General features: G+C 39.5%; 2 protein-coding genes across 6 annotated transcripts in view; one reads left to right on the plus strand and one right to left on the minus strand.

Annotated features, from left to right (window-relative positions):
* Nucleotides 1–15,778, minus strand: part of NDUFAF2 (NADH:ubiquinone oxidoreductase complex assembly factor 2) — a 166,661-nt gene extending 150,883 nt beyond the window's left edge. The window contains exon 1 of one of the 2 annotated variants that reach the window (XM_027519935.1): nt 15,547–15,772. In XM_027519935.1, coding sequence (XP_027375736.1) covers nt 15,547–15,673 — 127 coding nt within the window. In that variant the 5' untranslated portion in view covers nt 15,674–15,772. Of the gene's footprint in view, nt 1–15,546 lie in introns of both variants that reach the window. The other variant, XM_027519934.1, reaches the window with a different exon arrangement.
* Nucleotides 15,779–15,874: 96 nt separating this feature from the next.
* The window catches only part of ERCC8 (ERCC excision repair 8, CSA ubiquitin ligase complex subunit), a 51,008-nt gene continuing 42,594 nt past the window's right edge, over nt 15,875–24,288 (plus strand). For 2 of the 4 annotated variants that reach the window (XM_027519929.1, XM_027519931.1), the window contains exon 1: nt 15,875–16,020. In XM_027519929.1, coding sequence (XP_027375730.1) covers nt 15,944–16,020 — 77 coding nt within the window. In that variant the 5' untranslated portion in view covers nt 15,875–15,943. Of the gene's footprint in view, nt 16,021–22,132; nt 22,188–24,288 lie in introns of all 4 variants that reach the window. The other 2 variants (XM_027519930.1, XM_027519932.1) reach the window with 2 other exon arrangements.

The following is a 24,288-nucleotide window of genomic DNA, read 5'->3' on the forward strand; positions in this document are numbered from 1 at the left end:
GGGCGGTGTTGGCCCCGGTTACCGTCAGCAACCAGACAGCTTCTGATGAGCTCATTTTGGTAAAAACCAGTAATGGCTGTCCCTGCCCTGCTCAGATGCCACTTTGGGTATGAAATGCCTTTGTTCCTCACAATCGAACTCTTCCTCAGCTGCTGCAGTCCTCTCCGTATCATGGAACTTTGTTACTGAACAGGTAGGGTAGGGGCCTGCAATGAGCAGGTCAGGGCATGGGCTGCGTCAGTCTAGCCAGAGTCAGAGTCCCAGACTGCCACTGATGCGCGGCCTGTGTGAGCGTCCAGAGTGGCTGCCACTGCCACTACAGGTCTGACCCACCGTTGTGCCTCACAGCCAAGTTCTCCCCTCAGCCTGACGACCCTCACCCCAATGTGGAGCTGCATCGTGGAGCAAGCAGGGCAGGGGCACGCGCCAAGACAGTTGGGGGAAACCAGCCAGTGACTGATGCAGTTTCAGTCCGCCCTGCTTCAGGAGTAAGCAAGCATATACAGACTCCTCACAAGAAGGGTCGAGGCTTCCAACAGCTCTCCTGTTAGTCTCCCTTTCCCTCCAACCAAGCGCAATCAGCTTCCCAGTGTCAGACCCCAGGGCTGGGGCACCCAAAATATGACTCAAATCGCTCACTCCCCAGGGAGGATCTCCTCTTCTGAGTCCCCTCCCAGAGGCACAAGTTCAACCTGACTGCCTCTCTACTTGATTCTGAATCCTTCTTACAGCCTTGGTTGTTCAGGAGTCCTTCTGCTACTCTCCAGTTAAGCTTTCATTGAACATTTTTTCACCTATAGAAAATACTTGGTATCTTTGATGTGTTTATGGAGGAGGTGAGTTCTGCATCCTCGTACTCTATCATCTCAATCTCCTCTTTTGATTTTGTAATTCTTAGAATAACTAATACTTAGACAGTCTCCAAATAGCAGCAAAAATTAACTGCCAAACCGAGTAGTACTTTGGAAAGTGAGAGAGCTAAGAAAAGTAAGTTACCATCGTCAATATCTTGTAATAACCTATAATGGAAACTAATATAAAAATAATATGTGTGTATATATATAACTGAATCACCTCCTGTGAACCTGAAACATTTTAAGTCAATAATACTTCAAATATATATATATATATATATTAATTAAAAAAAGAAAAATAAGAGTAAGTTCAACTAATTTACCTGGACAGAGAAACTTGGGTTCCATAATGAATAAAAATGGAGCTCACCACTAAATGACCTTGACAAACAACACTAGAAATATTACTTTTCCTCATATGTTGTAATTCTTCCACAAATACAATGAATCATGACAAATGCTAGGAAGAATGTCTAATTCACAGAATTTAATAATACTAATTATAGTTAATGTTGTTGTTGACATTATTATCCTTAATGTAAAGCAATTATGATATTCTCAGAGCAAAAAAGGACAAGTAACTCTTTTTCTCTTGCATCAAGTATTTTCAACCTCGCTTAGACATAGATGTACTTAGCTTAGTCACTCATTCATTATTAGTTTCCATTTCTAATCAAAAGGTCCCATATTTCCCTGGCAGGGAAAGGCAGAAGTGAAGATTAAGGATCCTTAAATTCCTTTTAAAGATAGTAAAAAGGATTTCCTGTATAACTGTGAATAATTTCATCCTCCTCTCCTGTTTCTCTCTTGGATGAAACTATGACACTGATGTGGTTCTACTGGTATGAGACAGGAATGCAATTAAGAACTACAAGGAAAATGCTGATTATTTTAACTTTACCAAAACATAAGCAACTGTTTAAGTACATGCGTGTATATACATACAAACTAAGGGAATGCGATAAGCAATTTAAATACTCTCAGAGACAAACACAATTAAGAAGTGAAAATTTTAAATGAAAATAAGAAAATGAAAATTCCAACATTCAGACAACCCTAAGATAATCTATACAAAAATAATAATTTATATTACTTCATATTCAACAAAGGATTTTAAAATAAGTTCAACCTTTTTTAGGTATAAGCCTTTGACTGTGTGGATCACAATAAACTGTGGAGAATTCTGAAAGAGATGGGAATACCAGGCCACCTGACCTGCCTCTTAAGAAACCTGTATGCAGGTCATGAAGCAACAGTTAGAACTGGACATGGAACACACTGGTTCCAAATAGGAAAAGGAGTACGTCAAGGCTGTATATTGTCACCCTGCTTATTTAACTTCTATGAAGAGTACATCATGAGAAACGCTGGGCTGGAGGAAGCACAAGCTGGAATCAAGATTGCTGAGAGAAATGTCAATAACCTCAGATATGCAGATGACACCACCCTTATGGCAGAAAGTGAAGAGGAACTAAAAAGCCTCTTGATGAAAGTGAAAGAGGAGAGTGAAAAAGTTGGCTTAAAGCTCAACATTCAGAAAATGAAGATCATGGCATCTGGTCCCATCACTTCATGGGAAATAGATGGGGAAACAGTGGAAATAGCGGCTGACTTTATTTTTCTGAGCTCCAAAATCACTGCAGGTGGTGATTGCAGCCATGAAATTAAAAGACGCTTACTCCTTGGAAGGAAAGTTATGACCAACCTAGATAGCATATTCAAAAGCAGAGACATTACTTTGTCAACAAAGGTCTGTCTAGTCAAGGCCTTTGTTGACAAACATGTATGGATGTGAGAATTGGACTATAAAGAAAGCTGAGCACGGAAGAATTGATGCTTTTGAACTGTGGTGTTGGAGAAGACTCTTGAGAGTCCCTTGGACTGCAAGGAGATCCAACCAGTCCATCCTAAAGGAGATCAGTCCTGGGTGTTCATTGAAAGGACTGATGTTGAAGCTGAAACTCCAATACTTTGGCTACCTGATGCAAAGAACTGACTCATCTGAAAAGATCCTGATGCTGGGAAAGATTGAGGGCAGGAGGAGAAGGGGATGACAGAGGATGAGATGGCTGGATGGCATTACTGACTCGATGGACGTGAGTCTGACTGAACTCTGGGAGTTGGTGATGGACAGGGAGGCCTGGCGTGCTGCGATTCATGGGGTCGCAAAGAGTCGGACACAACTGAGTGACTGAACTGTATTGAACTGAAAAAGAAGGTATGTTTTAATTAAAATCATAAAACATTTTAGGGTATATTATGAATTTGATGATGTACATGGTTATGATTACATTATCTCTGACAACGCAAGATAGAATATTACTCCCTGCTGGGAAAATTATATGCATGATTTTTTTTTTCCATTTTGGTTAATTCTGTAATTGTCAATTTCATCACAGTGCATTACTGACCAGGAATAATCCACAGCACCATTTTGAAATTCTGTCTTAAGATTAGCATTTTATAAAGCAATAATGTAGGATTTATTTGGAAGAAAAAAGAAATAAATCCAATTATTTTAGAGAAAAGATTCTTTCCTCAAATCGGCTCAAAGGAAAATAATAAAGTGGCAACTACACTTTTTTAAAGATAATGCTGCCACCTGCTGGAAAAATATGAAATGTCTTCATCATTTCCCAAATGTTAGTGCAAACATATAGTTACATTCAGGAGTTACATATATACTGCTGCTGCTAAGTCGCTTCAGTCGTGTCCGACTCTGTGCGACCCCAGAGACGGCAGCCCACCAGGCTCCCCTGTCCCTGGGATTCTCCAGGCAAGAACACTGGAGTGGGTTGCCATTTCCTTTTCCAATGCATGAAAGTGAAAAGTGAAAGTCAAGTCGCTCAGTCGTGTCCGACTCTTCGCCACCCCATGGACTACGGCCCACCAGGCTCCTCCATCCATGGGATTTTCCAGGCAAGAGTACTGGAGTGGGGTGCCATTGCCTTCTCCCAATTACCTACTGAAAAATGACACACCTCACTTGATTTTTCTGATTTTTAACAAGTATGTTTTAATTGAATGCAAATTAATTATAGTTTTTAGTGTACTCAAACGCTAAATACAAATAGGCTGCTGCTGCTGCTGCTGCTAAGTTGCTTCAGTCGTGTCCGACTCTGAGTGACCCCATAGACGGCAGCCCACCGGGCTCCCCCGTCCCTGGCATTCTCTAGGCAAGAACACTGGAGTGGGGTTGCCATTTCCTTCTCCAATGCATGAAAGTGAAAAAATAAAGTGAAGTCGCTCAGTCGTGTCCGACTCCTAGCAACCCCATGGACTGCAGCCCACCAGGCCCTTCCGTCCCTGGGATTTTCCGGGCAAGAGTACTGAAATAACATCAAAAACAATGCAGCTCTATAACCACAGGTAACAGTTGGATGATGCAGGTTTTCAATTATCAGATGATGATATATTCACTCTGAAAGGAAAACAAATATGACTACGTATTTTGGCATAAGTTTGATGCTAGGAACTAAGTTCAAACTGGAACCACACTAGAAACGTTAACGGAAAAGATAACCTTACTTCTAATGAGAATATTTCAGTCCCTGAAGAATAATTTGGTCCATTCGTCATAAATAAAAATATGCCTTAATAGCCTCTTTTAAGATCTTGTAATACTACTTCATCATTTCCTATGTTTTTTAATTAATATTGCTTTGTTTTTGTTTTCATAGTTCTGGGTCCATAAATATCTCAGTTCATTGAACACCTGTTTTCTGTAATATGTACTCTGCACCCAAGCACATATACATAAAGTTCATTCAAGTATTCAAGATGAAACAAAACCTCATGTTTAAGATAAGGATAATAATCTTTAGTTATATGGTTGTTATAAAGACATGAGATTATCAGTTAACACTCAATGAATGACAGCTATCATTAATGGAAAAAACCTGGAGACTACGGTGAGTTGAGAACAAAATAGAGGAAAAAAGTGTTTCTAACTGGTGTTACAAATTAAATACATAAACTTTAGTTTAACATTGCTATTAATTTACATTAACCTCATTTATCTTCCCAAATCCTAATGAATTTATTAAAAAATACAGGATGCAGCTACACTGTAAAGCTGATACAGTTAACCATCAAAAGCTGAGAAACTGAGACCAACAGACCTGAAATACATAAAACAGATATGTTCTGCATAAAGCAATGTTGAATAAATATTTGTCATATGAGAAAATTAATGAAAGATGCAAGATAACATGGAAAGTAAAACCAAGAATGCTGACTGGTCTGTAAATCAGCACAGACAAAACAGGTCACACTGGCAAGAATTTCTAAGGGTTTTTCCAAAAAGAAATACTGAGAAAACCTCAAGTTTAGAGCAATGGGTGTAAGAGCAAGGGGCAAATAAATGAAAATGGTCAAGTCAAAGGAATCTGGGAATGCCACAAGTGCACCTAACATGGAGGCCTAGGTATCACTGATGTGAAGAGCTTGTAAGATGTCACAAAATGAGATCTTTTTTTTAAAGCTTCCAAACAATAGCATGTGCTAAGTACCCCAATGAGCCCCTCTCCTATTTCTCACAGGCAACTATTAATACAACTCTGACCTGATACGGACATTCTTAAGATTCCTGCTCACAGGAGGTGAGAATGAAGGCATCCGGAGTACTGAGTACAGTTCTTCCAGAGCACTTCCACCAGGGCCCTGTAAGAAGCCACAAGCCTGTAGCATTCACTCAGGTCTCACTCAGTACAGTCAAGTTCAGGTAAAAGGAGGACTCTGCTACAAGACATCTAAAAAGGTAGTCAGGGATAAGAAGACATAAACAACAAAGCCTAAAATAATATGATGATCAAAGAAGAAATAGACCACTTCTTATAATAAACATTAATGGACTTAAAAAAAAAAAAAAGTGACTTGTCAACACCCACTCCAAAAAAGCAGGGGTACGTGAGAGAGAGAGAGAGAGAGAGAGAGAGAGAGAGAGAGCAAAAAAAGTTTTTAACATAAAGAGGAAACTTATAAACTACAGGAGACTTTAAAAGTCTCTTAAAAAGTTCCATATTAGTGGGACTTTCTTGGTGGTCCAGTGGCTAAGATTCAACACTCCTAATGCGGGGGCCTGGGTTCCCTCCATGGCCAGGGAACAAGATCACATATACCACAACTAAGAGTTCAGCATGCCACAACTAAAGAACCCATGTGCCACAACTAAAAAAAATATTTAAAAAATCCCACATGCCACAGCTAAGACCTGGCACAGCCAAATAAATAAATATTAAGAAAAAACCATATTAGTGATCATAATGCAAGGATTTTGTTTGGAGCTCAATTTATACCAACTGCAAAACTATGTAAACCAATAAGAGAATTACAGGGAACATAAGAATTCTCTTATAAGGACACTAATAGATGGAGAAATATACCATGTTCATGGATTGGAAGAATCAATATAGTGAAAATGAGTATACTACCCAAAGCAATTTATAGATTCAATGCAATCCCTATCAAGCTACCAACAGTATTCTTCACAGAGCTAGAACAAATAATTTCACAATTTGTATGGAAATACAAAAAACCTCAAATAGCCAAAGCGATCTTGAGAAAGAAGAATGGAACTGGAGGAATCAACCTACCTGACTTCAGGCTCTACTACAAAGTCACAGTTATCAAGACAGTATGGTACTGGCACAAAGACAGAAATATAGATCAATGGAACAAAATAGAAAGCCCAGAGATAAATCCACGCACATATGGACACCTTATCTTTGACAAAGGAGGCAAGAATATACAATGGATTAAAGACTATCTAACAAGTGGTGCTGGGAAATCTGGTCAACCACTTGTAAAAGAATGAAACTAGAACACTTTCTAACACCATACACAAAAATAAACTCAAAATGGATTAAAGATCTCAACGTAAGACCAGAAACTATAAAACTCCTAGAGGAGAACATAGGCAAAACACTCTCTGACATACATCACAGCAGGATCCTCTATGATCCACCTCCCAGAATATTGGAAATAAAAGCAAAAATAAACAAATGGGACCTAATTAACCTTAAAAGCTTCTACACATCAAAGGAAACTATTAGCAAGGTGAAAAGACAGCCTTCAGAATGGGAGAAAATAATAGCAAATGAAGCAACGGACAAACAACTAATCTCAAAAATATACAAGCAACTCCTACAGCTCAACTCCAGAAAAATAAACGACCCAATCAAAAAATGGGCCAAAGAACTAAAAGACATTTCTCCAAAGAAGACATACAGATGGCTAACAAACACATGAAAAGATGCTCAACATCACTCATTATCAGAGAAATGCAAATCAAAACCACTATGAGGTACCATTTCACACCAGTCAGAATGGCTGCGATCCAAAAGTCTACAAATAATAAATGCTGGAGAGGGTGTGGAGAAAAGGGAACCCTCTTACACTGTTGGTGGGAATGCAAACTAGTACAGCCACTGTGGAGAACAGTGTGGAGATTCCTTAAAAAACTGGAAATAGAACTGCCTTATGATCCAGCAATCCCACTGCTGGGCATACACACTGAGGAAACCAGAAGGGAAAGAGACACATGTACCCCAATGTTCATCGCAGCACTGTTTATAATAGCCAGGACATGGAAGCAACCTAGTTGTCCATCAGCAGATGAATGGATAACAAAGCTGTGGTACATATACACAATGGAGTATTACTCAGCCATTAAAAAGAATACATTTGAATCAGTTCTAATGAGGTGGATGAAACTGGAGCCTATTATACAGAGTGAAGTAAGCCAGAAAGAAAAACACCAATACAGTATACTAACGCATATATATGGAATTTAGAAAGATGGTAACAATAACCCTGTGTAGGAGACAGCAAAAGAGACAGTGATGTATAGAACAGTCTTATGGACTCTGTGGGAGAGGGAGAGGGTGGGAAGATTTGGGAGAATGGCATTGAAACATGTAAAATATCATGCATGAAACGAGTTGCCAGTCCAGGTTCGATGCACGATACTGGATGCTTGGGGCTAGTGCACTGGGACGACCCAGAGGGATGGTATGGGGAGGGAGGAGGGAGGAGGGTTCAGGATGGGGAACACATGTATACCTGTGGCGGATTCATTTTGATATTTGGCAAAACTAATACAATTATGTAAAGTTTAAAAATAAAATAAAATTTAAAAAAAAAAACATAAAAAAAAAGAATTCTCTTATAAACAAGAGGATTATAGACAACTAGGGAAATGGGAAGGACAGAAAATTTGATATTATGAATGTTTTATTTATATATGTGCTGATGGTGTTATTTGTATAGTTAAAAAGAGGTACTTCCCTGGTAGTCCAGTGGTTAAAGACCCACCTGCCAGTGCAGCGGACATGGCTTCAACCCCTGATCCAGGAAGACTCCACGCGCTACGGGGCAACGAAGCCCGTGCACCACTAGTGGGCGCTCACGCTGCAACTGTTGAAGCCCGCGTGCCTAGAGCGCAGGCGCCGCAGTGAAGCGTAGTCTCAGTTCGCTGCAACTAGAGATTGCCCATGTGCAGCACTGAAGACCCAGCAGAACCAAAAAAAATTTTTTTTTAATTTAAAAAGAGGAGTCTGTGTTTGAGACACATAAGACATGTTTATAGGTAAACTTTCAAAATTAGAGGAGAGGTGGGTAGCAGGGTGGGAAGAAAGTTAAATTTAGGCATGCGTTAATAACTGTTTCAAGTGAGTGATGGGTAGGTACATGGAGGTTTGCACTATCATTCTATTTTTTATGTTTGAAATATTTTATAATTTAATAAAGATAACTGAATAAACAAAATAAATGATTCTCAGGTTAGAAAAGAGGTAAAATCCAACTAATTTTTTTTTTAAAGGAAGCACAAGGACATAAAATAAACTTTAATTTTAAACAAACTTCCATTTTAGATGGACAAACCTCAATTCTAAATTATCACCTTTAAAGTGTAGTTTATTTGACTTCCCAAAAGTGTCTGGAAATGCCATATTCAAAGGCCATCTTCTTTTTATTTTAAAACCAAAAAGCATGAAATGTAAAATTCAGGAAATGTTATTATAAACACGTCTGGGACACTGATAATCTACATATATGTGAATTTAAACACAATCAAATAAATACAGAAAGTATAAATATATAATTTGGTAATAAATGCTTTCACTAAAATCTTAGCATAGATTTTTCTTTGTTCACAATTTCTATAAATATACAAAAATGCTTCATTAAAAACTTGAACAACAAAGTGAAAAAAATCTTTTAGAATGTAAGATTTTCTAATACAATGCTGAACTTGAATAGGCTTATTTCTTAATTATTAAACTATGAACGGTTCAAAAATCACTGCCAGTAGCCTGGTGTAAACAATTCACTACAAAAAGCCTTAGTGAAGGTTCTACAGGTTTTTAAAATGTGTTCCAAAAACAAATCTACCATGTTTGATGAAATGTTTGTCCTGGATTCTAGAAGAAAGAGTCACTGCTATCTAATGCCCACTGTTATCCCTGCCTTGCCCCCAGTCTATTCCATTTTGGGAACATCATCTGAAACTCAGTATTATGCAAAGTTACAGACTAGATGCAAGACTAGGGCTTCCCTGGTGGTTCAGATAGTAAAGAATCCACCTGCAATGAAGGAGACCTGGGTTCAATCCCAGGGTCGGGAAGATCCCCTGGAGAAGGGAATGGCTACCCACTCCAGTATTCTTACCAGCAGAATTCCATGGACAGAGGAGCCTGAGGGGCTACAGTCTATGGGGTTACAAAGAGTCAGACATGACTGAATGACTAACACTTTCAATATTACAGTGTATAAGACGCAACTTTTATATAAGTACATTCAGTTAAGTTTAATGTTATGATTTTTTTGAATGCTGAAAATTAAATACTATCTGATTCAACTCCCTGATATATTGGAAATCATATAAGCTTTCAGGTTTGAGCTCTCCTAATAGCATAAACATTCAGGCTTCTTACAAACCATTCATCTCAAGATTAGATTAAAAACAAGTATCACTTTCAAAGTGAAAGTGAAGTCACTCAGTCGTGTCCGACTCTTTGCGACCCCATGGACTGTAGCATACCATGCTTCTCTGTCCATGGGATTTTCCAGGCAAGAGTACTGGAGTGGGTTGCCATTTCCTTCTCCAGGGGATCTTCCCGACCCAGGGATCGAATCTGGGTCTCTCTCATTGTAGGCAGACGCTTTATCCTCTGAGCCACCAGGGAAGCCCAAGATCACTTTCAAGATGGACTCAAAGGTCATGCATGTCTGCCAGGTGGTTCAGATTTACTCTCAGGTGATAGGAAGCCACTGAAATGACCGGGTTCCCAAATACCTGTCTCTTAATCTCATGTTATTATTTTTTCCTTGCCTGAATCCAACTATTCCTACAGTTTTAGTGATCACCTATATTAAGATGGCTTCCAAATTTGTACTTCAATTGCTGACATGTTTGGAAGTGCAGATCTGAGTACACAACTGCCTAATTATAAAGCTGCCCTCTTATAAGCAACAAATTATATATTCTTTCATCAACCCCACCCTAAAGGCTGCTTATGTCCCTTCATTAGTCCCTGTTAGCCTCCATTTGCATGGATCAATACACCACCATTCACCAGTTCTCCAGAATTAAAACAACAAAATCATCTTTGGCCTCTCCTCTTTTCTTTCCCTTCTATCAGTCCAATTCATTACCAAGTCCCAAAGCTTTGCTAAACCAAACTTTTCTTTCCTTTTCCTTCACTTCAGTCCAGTAAAATCTCTCTCTAGGATCAGGGTAAATCCAGCAATGCTCTCACCTAGTAGAAACTGTAGTTCCTTCCTTTCCCCTCGAGCTCATCTTTTGCAGAGCTTCCAGATCCATTTCTCTAACAGCTCTAATTATGTCACAAACTTCTCTCTGTTGAAAAGCTTTCAGTGGTTACCTACTACCTCATAATGAAGTATAAACTTCAAACCTATGTAAGGTCTTTTATAAGCTGACCTTGTCTATCACCTCATAGAACAGCTTTCCACTGTTCTTCTGCACTGAAGTCTACCCACATGGGACTCACCTTCTCATCTCTGTGGTGTTTCCCATCTCTTCCCACCACTGACCAGGAATACTCCCTTACCACTCTTTGTGAAATCCTATTTATCCTTCAAGGTGCTGATCAAATGTCTCCAGCTACTTATCTCCCTAAATTCTCCCAGTACAATCAAACATAAAGCACTCTCTTCCTTCTCTAGCACAGCCCAACAGTCTGAAAGTTGTTTCTTATTAAAAAAAGGTAAACATCTACCCTCTGATCTAAATTCTGAGTTAAAGGCTATACAGATGAGCCTAATCCTTTTCTACACCACAATTTTTCAAATACTTGAAGCCTCTCCTAAAACTAATCTTCACAGGGTAAACCTGCTCAAGACTTGCAGGTAATAAAACTTATGGACATAATCTCTAGAAAATTTCATCATCATAACTATTCCTGTCTGGACTCTTTAGATTTCCAAGCATCTCTTCTAAAGTGTGGTGCCCCAAAATAAACACAATACTCAAAAGACAAAAACAGGTGCTTTTGCAAATTATGCACAATATTCACCTCACCCCGCCAAATCTGGATACTCACAATGTCTATTAGCAAATTAACAGCTCAAAATAGTTCAGTTAATAAATTTGTTAGTTTTTAGGGGTGCAGATGTTTAATAAATGTGCAAAAAAAGAAGCGAAAATAACAAACCAAGGTTCAAAAAGGTTCCTGTAAGAATGAAGTATACAAATACAAGAATTTATCTTAGAAAGGAAGAGAATTACCTTTTGAAACATGAGATAAGTGGAACCGGATGGATAAAAACTCAAGTAAATTACATATAAGAAGGGTGCAATAACAAAGGAATTTTCTAGATAAACTTTAAGGAATCTTTTACTAAATAATCTACTCTAGAGCAGGCAAATTTTCAGTAAAAAATATGTTAATCAGTACTTTGTTATCAAAAATGCCAAATGCATGCAATGCTCTTAATCTTTTTATCTTGAAATGTCAACAGGTTTGTTTTTTTTTTAAGTTAAAATTTCAACAATTCTAAACTTAAATTCAGCTGACTGGATAATACTCAAGACTTATTTTGAACTACATAACAACACATTTTTCCCTTATTAAATAATATCCTATGTAGAAAATACAGTAGTTCTTTGACGACTAGCACCAGAGTAATTAACTGAATTAAAAGAAAAATTAATTTCCTCCAAAGGGTTCTTAAACACTACTCATTGGTGGTGTTCAATTTATGCAATTCAAAGAAAACTCCAGGAGACCTGTAAGAAGCACCTTTCATATCCAGGAAATAAAAAAGTTAGATGACTTATTTTTGGAAAACTCACTTGAAAACAAACTAAAAATATTTTCCCTTGCTTTACAGCAGAAGACTTAGGAAATATGTAATGGTATTTACAGACTGTACAACATATCTGTGCCACAGTCCTCAACTATCCAAGAACTGAGACACACCGAGATATTAAACAGGTGCATACAGTGATTGTACTACATTATTAATAAAAGCTGAATTTTTCCCACAATCAAGAAAATCAACTCTACAATCAAGAGTACCTGGATTCAAAATATCAAGCTAACTGAAGTATAAATCAGCATATGCTATGCTATGCTAAGTCACTTCAGTCGTGTCCGACTCTGTGTGACCCCATAGACAGCAGCCTACCAGGCTCCCCTGTCCCTGGGATTCTCCAAGCAAGAACACTGGAGTGGGTTGCCATTTCCTTCTCCAATGCATGAAAGTGAAAAGTGAAAGTGAAGTTGCTCAGTTGTGTCCGACTCTTAGCGACCCCATGGACTGCAGCCTACCAGGCTCCTCCGTCCATGGGATTCTCCAGGCAAGAGTATTGGAGTGGGGTGCCATCAGCATAAGCACTTTGGAAAACAACTTGGTATTATAATAAAATTAAACATATCCTTTGACTCACAAATTATTTTAGAATACACACGATTTTGCTAATTTAAGTCTTTCTTTAATGATACTATATTTTCAAAGAAATGAAACCAATACAAACTTTTTTAATGGTCAAAAGACTTAACAGATACTTCACCAAAGACCCATGGTTGGCAAATAAGCATATGAAAAGATTCTTAACGTCCTCAGTCATTAGGAAAATGGAAATTAAAACCACAATGAGATAACACTAGCTACCTATTGTTTAGTCACAGGTCATGTCTGATTTTTGTGACCCCATGGAGTGGGGTCTGCAAGGCTCCTCTGTCCATGGAATTTCCCAGACAAGAATATTAGAGTAGGTTTCCATTTCCTTCTCCAGGGGATCTTCCAGACATAGGGATTGAACCCTCATCTTCTGTATTGGCAGGTGGGTTCTTTACCACTGCACCACCAGGGAAGCCCATGTATCTTAAAGTGAGCGCAACAGGGTCTTGGGAGTGCAAACTCGAGGGAAAGGTAACGTGGGGTCTGGTGATGGGATCTCTTTTCCACACTGTCAGTGAGTGATGGGATCTCTTTTCCACACTGTCAGTGAGCATGACCTACTTTTGTCCGCGAGGAAGGTGACGCTTGGGGCCAATGCTGGAGCCACTTTAAAACTGACAGAACCTAGTTCTGGTGAGAATGTGAAACTAGAACTTTCATGTGTTGCTGGCAGGAATGCAATATGGTACAACCAGTTCGGAAAACAGTTTCTTATAAAGTTAGTTATATATATATTGATACATTTACCACAAAAGACAGCAATCCCATTCCTAGCTGTTCACCCAAGAGAAATTATGTTCATTGGAAATCCTGTATGGGAATTTTTATAGAGGCTTTCTACACAGTCACCAAAAACTGGAAACCACCTACAGGTCATTCAGCAGGTGAATGGATAAACTGTGGTAAACCTGCACAATGGAATTGGAATACCACTTAGTAACAAAAAGGAACTACTGACACATGGACGAATCTCAACTGCATCATGCCACATGAAATTAGCTAGACTCAAAAGACTGTATCTTCTCTCCATTTACATGACATTCTGGAAAAAGCAAAACTATAGGAACATAAATCAGCGGTTGCCAACAGCAGGGTATGCAGTGAGGGAAGGAACTACTAAGGGGTAAGAGGGACTTCTGGGGGTGATGCAACTGCTCTGTATCTTGATTCTGGTGACATTTATGACTGTCAAATATCATAAAATCATACATCAAAAAGGATGAATGTTACCATATGTAAATTATACTTTAGATCAATCCAATGTTTTTATATATTTTTTTAACTTATTTATTTTAATTAGAGGCTAATTACTTTGAATCCCCCTCCCACATCCCTCCCCATACCATCCCTCTGGGTCATCCCAGTGTACCAGCCCCAAGCATCCTGTGTCCTGCATCATGGAATTTAGAAAGATGGTAACGATAACCCTGTATGCGAGACAGCAAAAGAGACACAGATGTATAGAACAGTCTTTTGGACTCTGTGGGAGAGGGAGGGGGGGATGATTTGGGAAAATGGCATTGAAACATGTATTATATTATATTTGTTTTTACTGTTACCTGACCATTTATGAAAAATAAACATCTTTCCCTCTGTTTGCAATCTTTCAAGAAATACTTCACCACCATGCTAGGTTCTTTGTGGACTTTTTTAAGAAAGAAATATTTCCTGCCCTGATACAGTTTAAACGCTCATTAGGGAAACAAGTCTAAGATATTAAAATAATTTACAGAAAAAGGTTAGGCAAAACAATTTTGAGTAATAATAAATATGCTTTACATGTGCTCTACGAGGAAGAAAAAATTTCCTCTATCAAGAGTTATACGAAGTGAATGAAATACCACTTTCAAAGGTCTTAGTGCTTCTCAATATTATTATCATCTCTTTCAAGTAAGGATCCTGATACTTGGGAGGACAAATACTTTGTCCGTGATCCCTCAATTAGACGTCAAAGCTGAGATTCTAGAACCCAAGCCTTTCTGACCCCAAAGCCTGAGATCTTCTGCATCCTGGTAATGCAAAAACACAGAGGAGATTACTGCCACGTGGTGTGATTTCAAGGACCAGGAACGCCCCCTACCTCCGCAAACACCAAGACTTTACCGCAAGATTCCTACACAGAAACACGCGCCATGTATCTTAAAGTGAGCGCAACAGGGTCTTGGGAGTGCAAACTCGAGGGAAAGGTAACGTGGAGTCTGGTGATGGGATCTCTTTTCCACACTGTCAGGGAGCATGGACCTACTTCTGACAGTTTTGTCCGCGAGAAAGGTGACGCTTGGGGCCAACGCCGGAGCCACTTTAAAAGGTCAATACCAAGAAAGAGGAGAGCAGAGGCGCTCAAAATAACATCTCTTCAATTTCCCCATGACCCTCGGTCGCAAGGTGGGCACTGGCGACCAGGGAGGAGGAAAGGTACGTCCCTATCTCTCCCTGGACCCTTTGGTTAAAACCTCCCTGGACTTGTCCCTATCTACACTGCCGATCGCAAGGACCCACAACAGGGCGCCTGCAAGACTCCCGGCGCTGGGCGGAGGAGTGTGCGGAGCTAGCGCCGCGGGCGCCGGGCTCAAGACCTAGACGCTGCGGCGCAGGGACTCAGGCATTTGGCGGGCCACTCAGTGACAGCCCGACTGCAAGCAAGTGGCGAGCGCGGAGGGCGCGGCGGGGTGAACAAACTCGACTGACCACTCTGCTGATTACCACTAGTGCCGCACGTCGTTTTCCGACCACCCAACCGCTGCCCTCGCTCTCATCTCACCTCTCCAGTTCTTGTACTCCGGGATATAATAGTATTTGTTCCCGAACCGGTCTGTGCCCACTTGCTCTTTCACTTCCTTTGACAGTGCTCTCCGTATGACGCCGAACAAACGCTGAGACCAACCCATGCTGCTCCACCAGCTCCCGCGCGGGTGGCGGCAGGATCTGGCAGGATCTGCCAGGACCTCCGCAACCAAAGCGGGAACGCCCCCGCCGCTGACCCCGCCCACCAACGCCGAGGCTTCCCACCCACCTCCATCCGCGTACTCTCTAATAAAGGCGCTCTCCATTGGTCGGATGGCATCACGCTTAACCAATGGGAGGCTTCGCTACTACAACCCCGCCTCCGAGTTCTGTCATGGCAGCGTCCAGTTCACAAGCCAATGTGAAAGAACGGGATGCTAGGGTTCTTGTCGGCTCGACAAGCGGGTTTAGAAGACCCTCTTCGCCTCCGGAGAGCAGAGTCCACACGGAGGTAAAGAGAGCCTTACTTTTTTCTCTAACATGCTAGTTAAAATGTAGACCAAGACTGTGTTAGCCTTGCCTCACACTTTTCCTCCTCATTATCACTTTCCTGCCACCACACTGGGCTTTACTCTTCTGCTCTGTGAGTTGAGAAAACAAGTTACCTTTTATACACCCATAGGCAACTGGGTGCGAAAGCAGGCTCGGGTGAGGGCGCTTTACATCAAAATGAGGATATTTTAATTTTATTTTATTCCTTTTCTCTCATGCTTTCTCCTCGCCTCCCAAGGAATAACTATCGTTCAGGAATTTATTCTTTAATTTCATTCAGCGTATTTAGTGAGGTCCTACCATGTGCCAAGCAATATGTTGAAGGCCGAGCATAGGCCAGAAATTGAACAAAATTTAGTGTGACTCGAGGCAGAGAACTGTGAGGAGAGGGCCATTGACAAGAGATGAAGCTGGAGAAGTAGAGGGGGCTAGATGGGGAAGAGCCTTGTATGCTTGGTTATGGGGTATGACGATCAGAAAAAGGTGACAACTATTGCATTTTGTCATCAGCTTGGAGAATGGATTGAAGTTGAAAGCAAGAGTGGGAACCAAGTTAGGTAACTGTTGCAAGGAGAGTGTTGATGGAAGCCTGAGCCAGGGTTGTGGCAGCTGGAACCAAGAGGGTGAAGATATTTGAAAAATAGCTAAGAAATAGAATCACAGGTCTTTTTTTCAGCCCTATGAAGAGTGTTGTCTTATATATTGTATTTACACACATTGTAAGCTCCACTGGACAGTTACAATTTTTGTTTTCAACCATCAAACATATTTTAAGGAAAAGAATAATCTGTTTAGACCAGTATCATTTCTGTTGCTGTCTCTTCATTCCTGATAGCCCAAGTTTCCTTCTTATATCACTTTGCTTCTGTCTGAAGAACTTTGTTTAGCAATTTTTATAGAGCAAGTCTTGATGGCTTTGTAGTTTGTGGAAAGGAATCTGCAGTCATTTGAGCCATTGTTTCTCTATAGGTAATTTGTTATCCTCTGATTGCTTTGAAATTTTCTTTGTTTTTGTTTTCAGCAGTTTGATTTTTTTTTTTTTGCAACTCTTTTTTTTTTTAAATTGAAGTATACCCAGGTGGCACAATGGTAAAGAATCCACCCACTGATGCGGGAGACTTAAGAAACATGGGTTCGATCCCTGGGTCAGGAAGATCCCCTGGACGAGGGCATGGTAACCCATTCCAGTATCCTTGCCTGGAAAATCCCATGGACAGGGGAGTCAGGCAGACCACAGTCCATGGGCTCGCAAAGAATCAGACATGACTGAGTGACTGAGCACACACACACACCGTTGATTTATAATGTTGTGCCCATCTCTGCTGTACAGCATGGTGACTCAGTTGTATACATATATACATCTATGTATGTACAATATATACATGAATGTATACGTATACACTGGAGAAGGCAATGGCAACCCACTCCAGTACTCTTGCCTGGAAAATCCCATGGACAGAGGAGCCTGGTGGGCTGCTGTCTCTGGGGTCACATAGAGTCGGACACGACTGAGCGACTTCACTTTCACTTTTCTGCATTGGAGAAGGAAATGGCAACCGACTCCAGTGTTCTTGCTTGGAGAATCCCAGGGATGGGGGAGCCTGGTGGGCTGCCATCTATGGGGTCGCACAGAGTCGGACACAACTGAAGCACCTTAGCAGCAGCAGCAGCAGCAGCATACATATATACATTCTTTTTTAATATTCTTTTCTATTATGGTTTATCACAGGATATTAAATATATTAAGTTGGTACAAAAGTAATTGCCATTTTAGACCATAAATTTTAAATCATTATGTGCTGTGTTTAGTTGCCCAGTGTTGTGTCTGACTCTTTGCGACCCCGAGGTCTGTGGCCCATCAGGCGCCTCTGTCCATGGGGATTCACCAGGCAAGAATACTGGAGTGGATTCCTGTGCCCTCCTCCAAGGGGTCTTTCCAACTCAGTGATCAAACCCAGGTCTCCCACATTGCAGGCAGATTCTTTACCATCTGAGCCACCAGGGAAGCCCAAGAATACTGGAGTTGGTATCCTATCCCTTCTCCAGGGTATGTTCTGACTCAGGAATTGAAGCAGGGTCTCCTGCATTGCAAACAGATTCCTTACCAGCTGAGCTACCAGTGAAGCTCAAACTAGGGTCAAATACAGGTTTATTAATCAAAATAGTAACCATTACATACAACACATTTTTGCCAACAAGAAATAGGTTTGTTTGAAAATCTGTGCTTCAGGATTTGATGAATTCTTGGAAAGCATTTTCTGCCTCCTGCTGGTTGTGAAAGCGTTTTCCCTGCAAAAAGTTGTCAAGATCCTTGAAGAAGTGGTAGTAGTCATTTGGCAACAGGTCAGGTGAATATGATGGATGAGGCAAAACATCATAGCCCGATTCTTTCAGCTTTTGAAGCATTGGTTGTGCGACGTGTGGTCAGGAATTGACATGGAGAAGGATTGGGCCCTTTCTGGTGACCAGTGCCGGCTGCAGGCCTGGTAGTTTTCAGTGCGTCTCATCGATTTGCTGAACGTATTCTCAGACATAATGGTTTCGCCAGAATTCAGAAAGTTGTCTTGGATCAGACCAGCAGCAGACCACCAAACAGTGGCCATGACCTTTTTCTGGTGCAAATTTGGCTTTGGGAAGTGCTTTGGAGCTTCTTCTTGGTCCAGCCACTGAGCTGGTTATCTCTGTCATATAAATTCCACTTCTCGTCGCACGTTGCAATCTGATCAAGAAATGGTTCTTTGTTTTTGCATAGAATAAGAGAAGATGACACTTCAAAACGATGAATTTTTTTTTTTTTGTCATCAGCTCATGAGGCACTCACTTATTGAACTTTTTCACCTTTTAGTTTGCTTCAAATGCCGAACAACTGTAGAATGATTGACATTGAGTTCTTCAGCAACTTCTTGTGTAGTTGTAAGAGGATCAGCTTCGATGATGACTCTCAATTGGTCCTAGTCAACTTCTGATGGCTGGCCACCACACTTCTCATCTTCAAGGCTCTCGTCTCCTTTGAAAAACTTCTTGAACCATGACTGAACTGTACATTTTCTAGCAGTTCCTGGGTCAAATACATTGTTGATGTTGCAAGTGGTCTCCATTGCTTTACAACCCATTTTGAACTCAAATAAGAAAATCATTTGAATTTGCTTTTTGTCTAACATCATTTTCATAGTCTGAAATGCATATAAAATAAATAGAAAGTAATAAGTCATTAGCAAAAAAAGATAAAGCAAGAAATGTGAATTAAAATAATTTATAACAACCACATTTATTTAAGAATGTATTCCAATATCAAATGGCAAAGTTCAACAATGCAAAACTGCAATTACTTTTGCACCAACCTAATATTTAGCAATCAGTGTGACATGGAAAGCAGCCAATCAAAATGGATTCTGGCCACTGATGACCAGTATGTGATGTCTCATAGCAAAGAGATTGGAAAAATGATTTTAAAAGACACCAGGACTCATTCTTTTCCTTACCCTCCTTACCCCAATTTCCTCTGCCTTCCCCTATATCTCTACTCTTTTATTTCTTTTCCCTTCATCCGCTCTCCTTCACTTTGTCTCTTCTTCCTCTTTTCTCCCCTATTCTCATCACCGCCTTGGCCCAAGAGTCCCCAAGACCTCCCCCAGGTTTGAGGATTCTCTAGAAGGACTCAGTATGCAGCATAAAGTTGTACCAAATTACTCATAATTATGATTTATTACAGCAAAAGTATACAAGGTAAACTTACAGGAGGGAAAGGCACATGGATGACTTGAGAAGGAAACCAAGCACAAGCTCCCAGTGGAGTTGCATAGGACATGCTTAATTTCTTTTTTTTTTTTCACACTTAATTTCTTTAGCAATGAATTGTGATAGCATAGATGAAATCTCTATCAGAGAAGTTCATTACAGACTCAGTGCCTAGAGTTTGTAAGTACAAACTGGCCACATAGGCACTTTCTGCTTAGCATGTTCCAAAATTCCAGACTCCTAGAAGGCATGTAAGAATTCATAATGTACACTATTTGCTTCAAATAGTTTAGGCACAATGAGCCATTCTTACCCAGAAATAATGGGAACCCTCCTGAAATCCCAGAAGGCGGGTAAGGGCCAGTCTTACAAGCAGGCCTTTTTAAGGATAGTAGCCTCAGGCCTGCCGTTGTAATTATTTTTTGCATACCTTGCCTCCTTCCACACAAACCCTACCCCTGTTTCCCTGTTGTAGAACCCTCCCCTTTCCCTTTCCCTTAGCCCCTTCTCTGGTTCCCAAATGATACAGATCTGAAGTATTTAGGTTGGGTAGAGGTAGGCTACCTGAAAGGCAGGGATTAGATTGGTCTAGAGTGAGATTTCACAGGCTAAGAAAAAAAAAAAAGAAAATCAGAAACAAAAGCAAGCAAGACTATATCAAACTAAAAGCCTTCTGTACAGCCAAGGAAACCGTCAACATGGTGAAAAGACAGCTTACACTATGGGGAAAAAGATTTTCAAACCGTTTATCTGATAAGGGCTTAGTATCCAAAATATATAAAGAACTCATTCAACTCAATAACAAGAGGAAAAAATAAAAAATGGACAAAAAAAAAAAACCCCTGAATATGCATTTTTCCTAAGAAGATATACAAATGACCAACAGGTACATGAAAAGATGTCCAACATCACTAGTCATCAAGGAAGTACAAAAACAACAGGCAACACCCCACACCTATTAGAATATCTGTTACCAAAAGGAAAAGACATAACAAATGCTGGACTGGATTTAAATGCTGTAGAGAATTTAAAACCCTTGTGCACTGTTGGTGAGATTTACAAATTGGTACAGCCGCTGTGGAAAACCATTATGGAGGATGCTCAGAAATTAAAAATAGAGCTACTGTATGATCCAGCAATTTCACTTCTGGGAATATATCCAAAGGAAAGGAAAGCAATAACTTGCAAAGGTGTCTGCACCTCCATGTTCATAGCAGCTTTATTTACAATAGCCAAGACATGGAAAACTAAGTGTCCATCTATGGATGAACAGATAAAGAAGTTGTGTTCCATATATTCAATGAAATATTATTTAGCTACAAAAAGTGAAGAAACCCTGCCATTTGCAGCTACATGGATGGACCTTGAAGGCATTATGCTAAATGAAATAAGTGTGACAAGGAAAGACAAATACTGTATGAACTCATTTAAATATGTGGAATCTTAAAAACTCATAGAAAAAGAGATCAGACTTATTACCAGAGTCAGGGAGTGGTAGGAGGAAGAATTGGAGGAAAGTGGTCAAAAGGTACAAAATTCCAGTTATAAATACGTAGTACTAGGGGTGTAATGTACAATATAATTGGTTATAGTTGACACTGAAGTATGATGTATAGGAAAGTTGTTAAGAGAGTAAATCCTAATAATTCTCATCGCAAGGAGAAATTTTTTTTTGTTTTTTTCTTTTTGTTGTATTTGTATGAGATAATGGATGTTAGCTGATGGATGTTAGATGTTGATGTTACTATTGTAATCATTTCACACTGTATGTAAGTTAAGCCATCATGCTATACATCTTAAGCTTATTAATGATGTATTTATGTTTCAATAAGTCTAAGGAGAAAAAAATCTTATTTAAATTAGCATCATTTTGATCAATAATGAATGTAGAAGTCATTTAGTTACATTAGCCTAATTGCTTTTTAACATCTAAAAGATTGAGACAGGTTCTAATAGTTAACATTCACTAGGCACTTACTGTCTCGGAGAAGGCGGTGGCACCCCACTCCAGTACTCTTGCCTGAAAAATTCCATGGACGGAGGAGCCTGGTAGGCTGTAGTCCATGGGGTCGCTAAGAGTTGGACAAGACTGAGCTACTTCACTTTCACTTTTCACTTTCATGCATTGGAGAAGGAAATGGCAACCCACTCCAGTGCTCTTGCCTGGAGAATCCTGGGGACAGGGGAGCCTGGTGGGCTGATGTCTATGGGGTCGCACAGAGTCGGACACGACTGACGTGACTTAGCAGCAGCAGCAGGTACTTAATGTATGCTGAGCCTTGTTATGAGCCCTTTGTATGTTTTAACTCATTTAACCTTAATGTCCTCACCAGGATAATGATGTTTTATAGTTACTGAATATCAGAAATTTCATTCATCTTGATTTGTGTGAGTACTTGTTAATCACTTTTATTTATATTTAATGTTATTTATTTAAATGTGCTTATTTATTGAGTTGAACATACTCATTTTATATTTCTGTAAGAAACAATTCAGGGAAATTTTTTTAAACTGTAATTTAAGCTTTTGTTCACTAGATGTCCTCAGTTAAGTTTTAAGTTACAAGAATTTAGCTTTTGGTTCATGAAAATTTGTTTCAGGTTCTAGATATCTAAATTAAAATTAGTAAAATACACTCTTTAAATAAGACATAAGATAATTAAGATAATGCTTCAGGAGAAACTCTTTACATGTAATTGTTAATACTCTTAATACTTCAAAAATTTGTATAAGGCTTTTAATAATCTGTAAACATCCTTGGATGTATGTTAGGAGATTTAAGCATTGTATTTAAGCCACTTTTAACTTCATGTAATTTTGGTGAAATAAGGACATTTTAATGTTAAATTGCTTTCCTGTTGTTTAGTTTTATCTCCCCCCACCCCCACTTCTGTTAAATTACTTTTCGGGGGAGCATAGTTGCTTTCCAGTGTTGTGTTAGTCTTTGCTGTCCAACAAAGTGAATCAGTTATATGCGTACTTGTATCCTCTCTTTTTTAGATTACGTTCCCATTTAGGTCACCACAGAGCACTGCATAGAGTTCCCTGTTCTGTGCAGTAGGTTCTCATTAGTTATCTATTTTATAGGTAGTAGTGTAGACGTGTCAACCCGTCTCCCAATTCATGCCACAGCCCCTTCCCCCCTTGGTATCTGTACCTTTGTTCTGTACATCTTGGTCTCTTATTTCTGCTTTATGAATAAGTTCATCAGTACCGTTTTTTCTAGATTCCATAGTCAAGTGATAAATTATATGATATTTTTTTCTTTCTGACTTACTTTACTCTGTATGACAGTCTCTAGGTCCATCCATTTCTCTGCAGATGACACAATTTCATTCTTTTCTATGGCTGAGTTATATTGCATTGTATATATGTAGCACATTTTCTTTATCCGTTCCTGTGTTGATGGATATTTAGGTTGCTTCCATGTCATGGCTATTGTAAATAGTGTTGCAATGAAGATTTGGTGCATGTATCTTTTTCAACTATGGTTTTCTCTGGATATGTGCCCAGGAGTGAGACTGCTAGGTAATATGGTAGGTCTATTTTTAGTTTTTTAAGGACCCTCTATAGTGGTTGTACCAGTTTACATTCCCATCAGCCATGTAAGAGGGTTCCCTTTTCTCCACACCCTCTGCAGCATTTATTGTTCATAAATTTTTTTTTTGATGATAGCCATTCTGACTGATGTGAGATAATACTTCATTGTAGTTTTGACTTGCATTTTTCTAATAATTAGCAATGTTGAACATCTTTTCAGGTGTTTATTGGCCATCTGTATGTCTCTTTTGGAAAAATGTCTGTTTAGGCCTTCTGCCCATTTTTTATTGAGTTGTTTGTTTTTTTTGATATTGAGCTCCATGAGCTGTTCATATGTTTTGAAGGTTATCAGTTGCTTCATTTGCAAATATTTTCTCCCATCCTGAGGGTTGTCTTCATTTTGTTCATGGTTTCATTTGCTGTACAAAAGCTTTTAAGTTTAATTAGGTCCCATTTGTTTTATTTTCGGTACTCTAGAAGGTGAATCAGAAAAGATCTTGCTGTGGTTTATGTTCTGCCTGTATTTTCCTGTAACAATTTTATAGTGTCCATCTTTACATTTAGGTCTTTAATCCATTCTGAGTTTATTTTTGTGTATGGTGTTAGAGTGTGTTCTAATTTTATTCTTTTACATGTAGATGTCCAGTTTTCCCAGCACCACTTATTGAAGAGACTGTCCTTTCTCCATTTTGTAGTCTTGCCTCCTTTGTCATAGTTAGGTGACCATACGTGCATGAGGTTTATCTCTGAGCTTTTTATCCTGTTCCATTGCTCTATATTTCTGTGCCAGAACTATACCATCTTGATTAATATAGCTTTGTGGTATAGTCTGAAGTCAGGAAGCTGATTCCTCCAGGTCCATTTTTCTCGCTCAAGATTGCTTTCGCTTTTCAGGGTCTTTTGTGTTTCCATACAAATTGTAGAGTTTTTTCTTTTAATTCTGTGAAAA

Source organism: Bos indicus x Bos taurus, chromosome 20 (genome assembly GCF_003369695.1).
Source record: "Bos indicus x Bos taurus breed Angus x Brahman F1 hybrid chromosome 20, Bos_hybrid_MaternalHap_v2.0, whole genome shotgun sequence".
In the NCBI taxonomy this organism is placed as follows: Eukaryota; Metazoa; Chordata; class Mammalia; order Artiodactyla; family Bovidae; genus Bos; species Bos indicus x Bos taurus.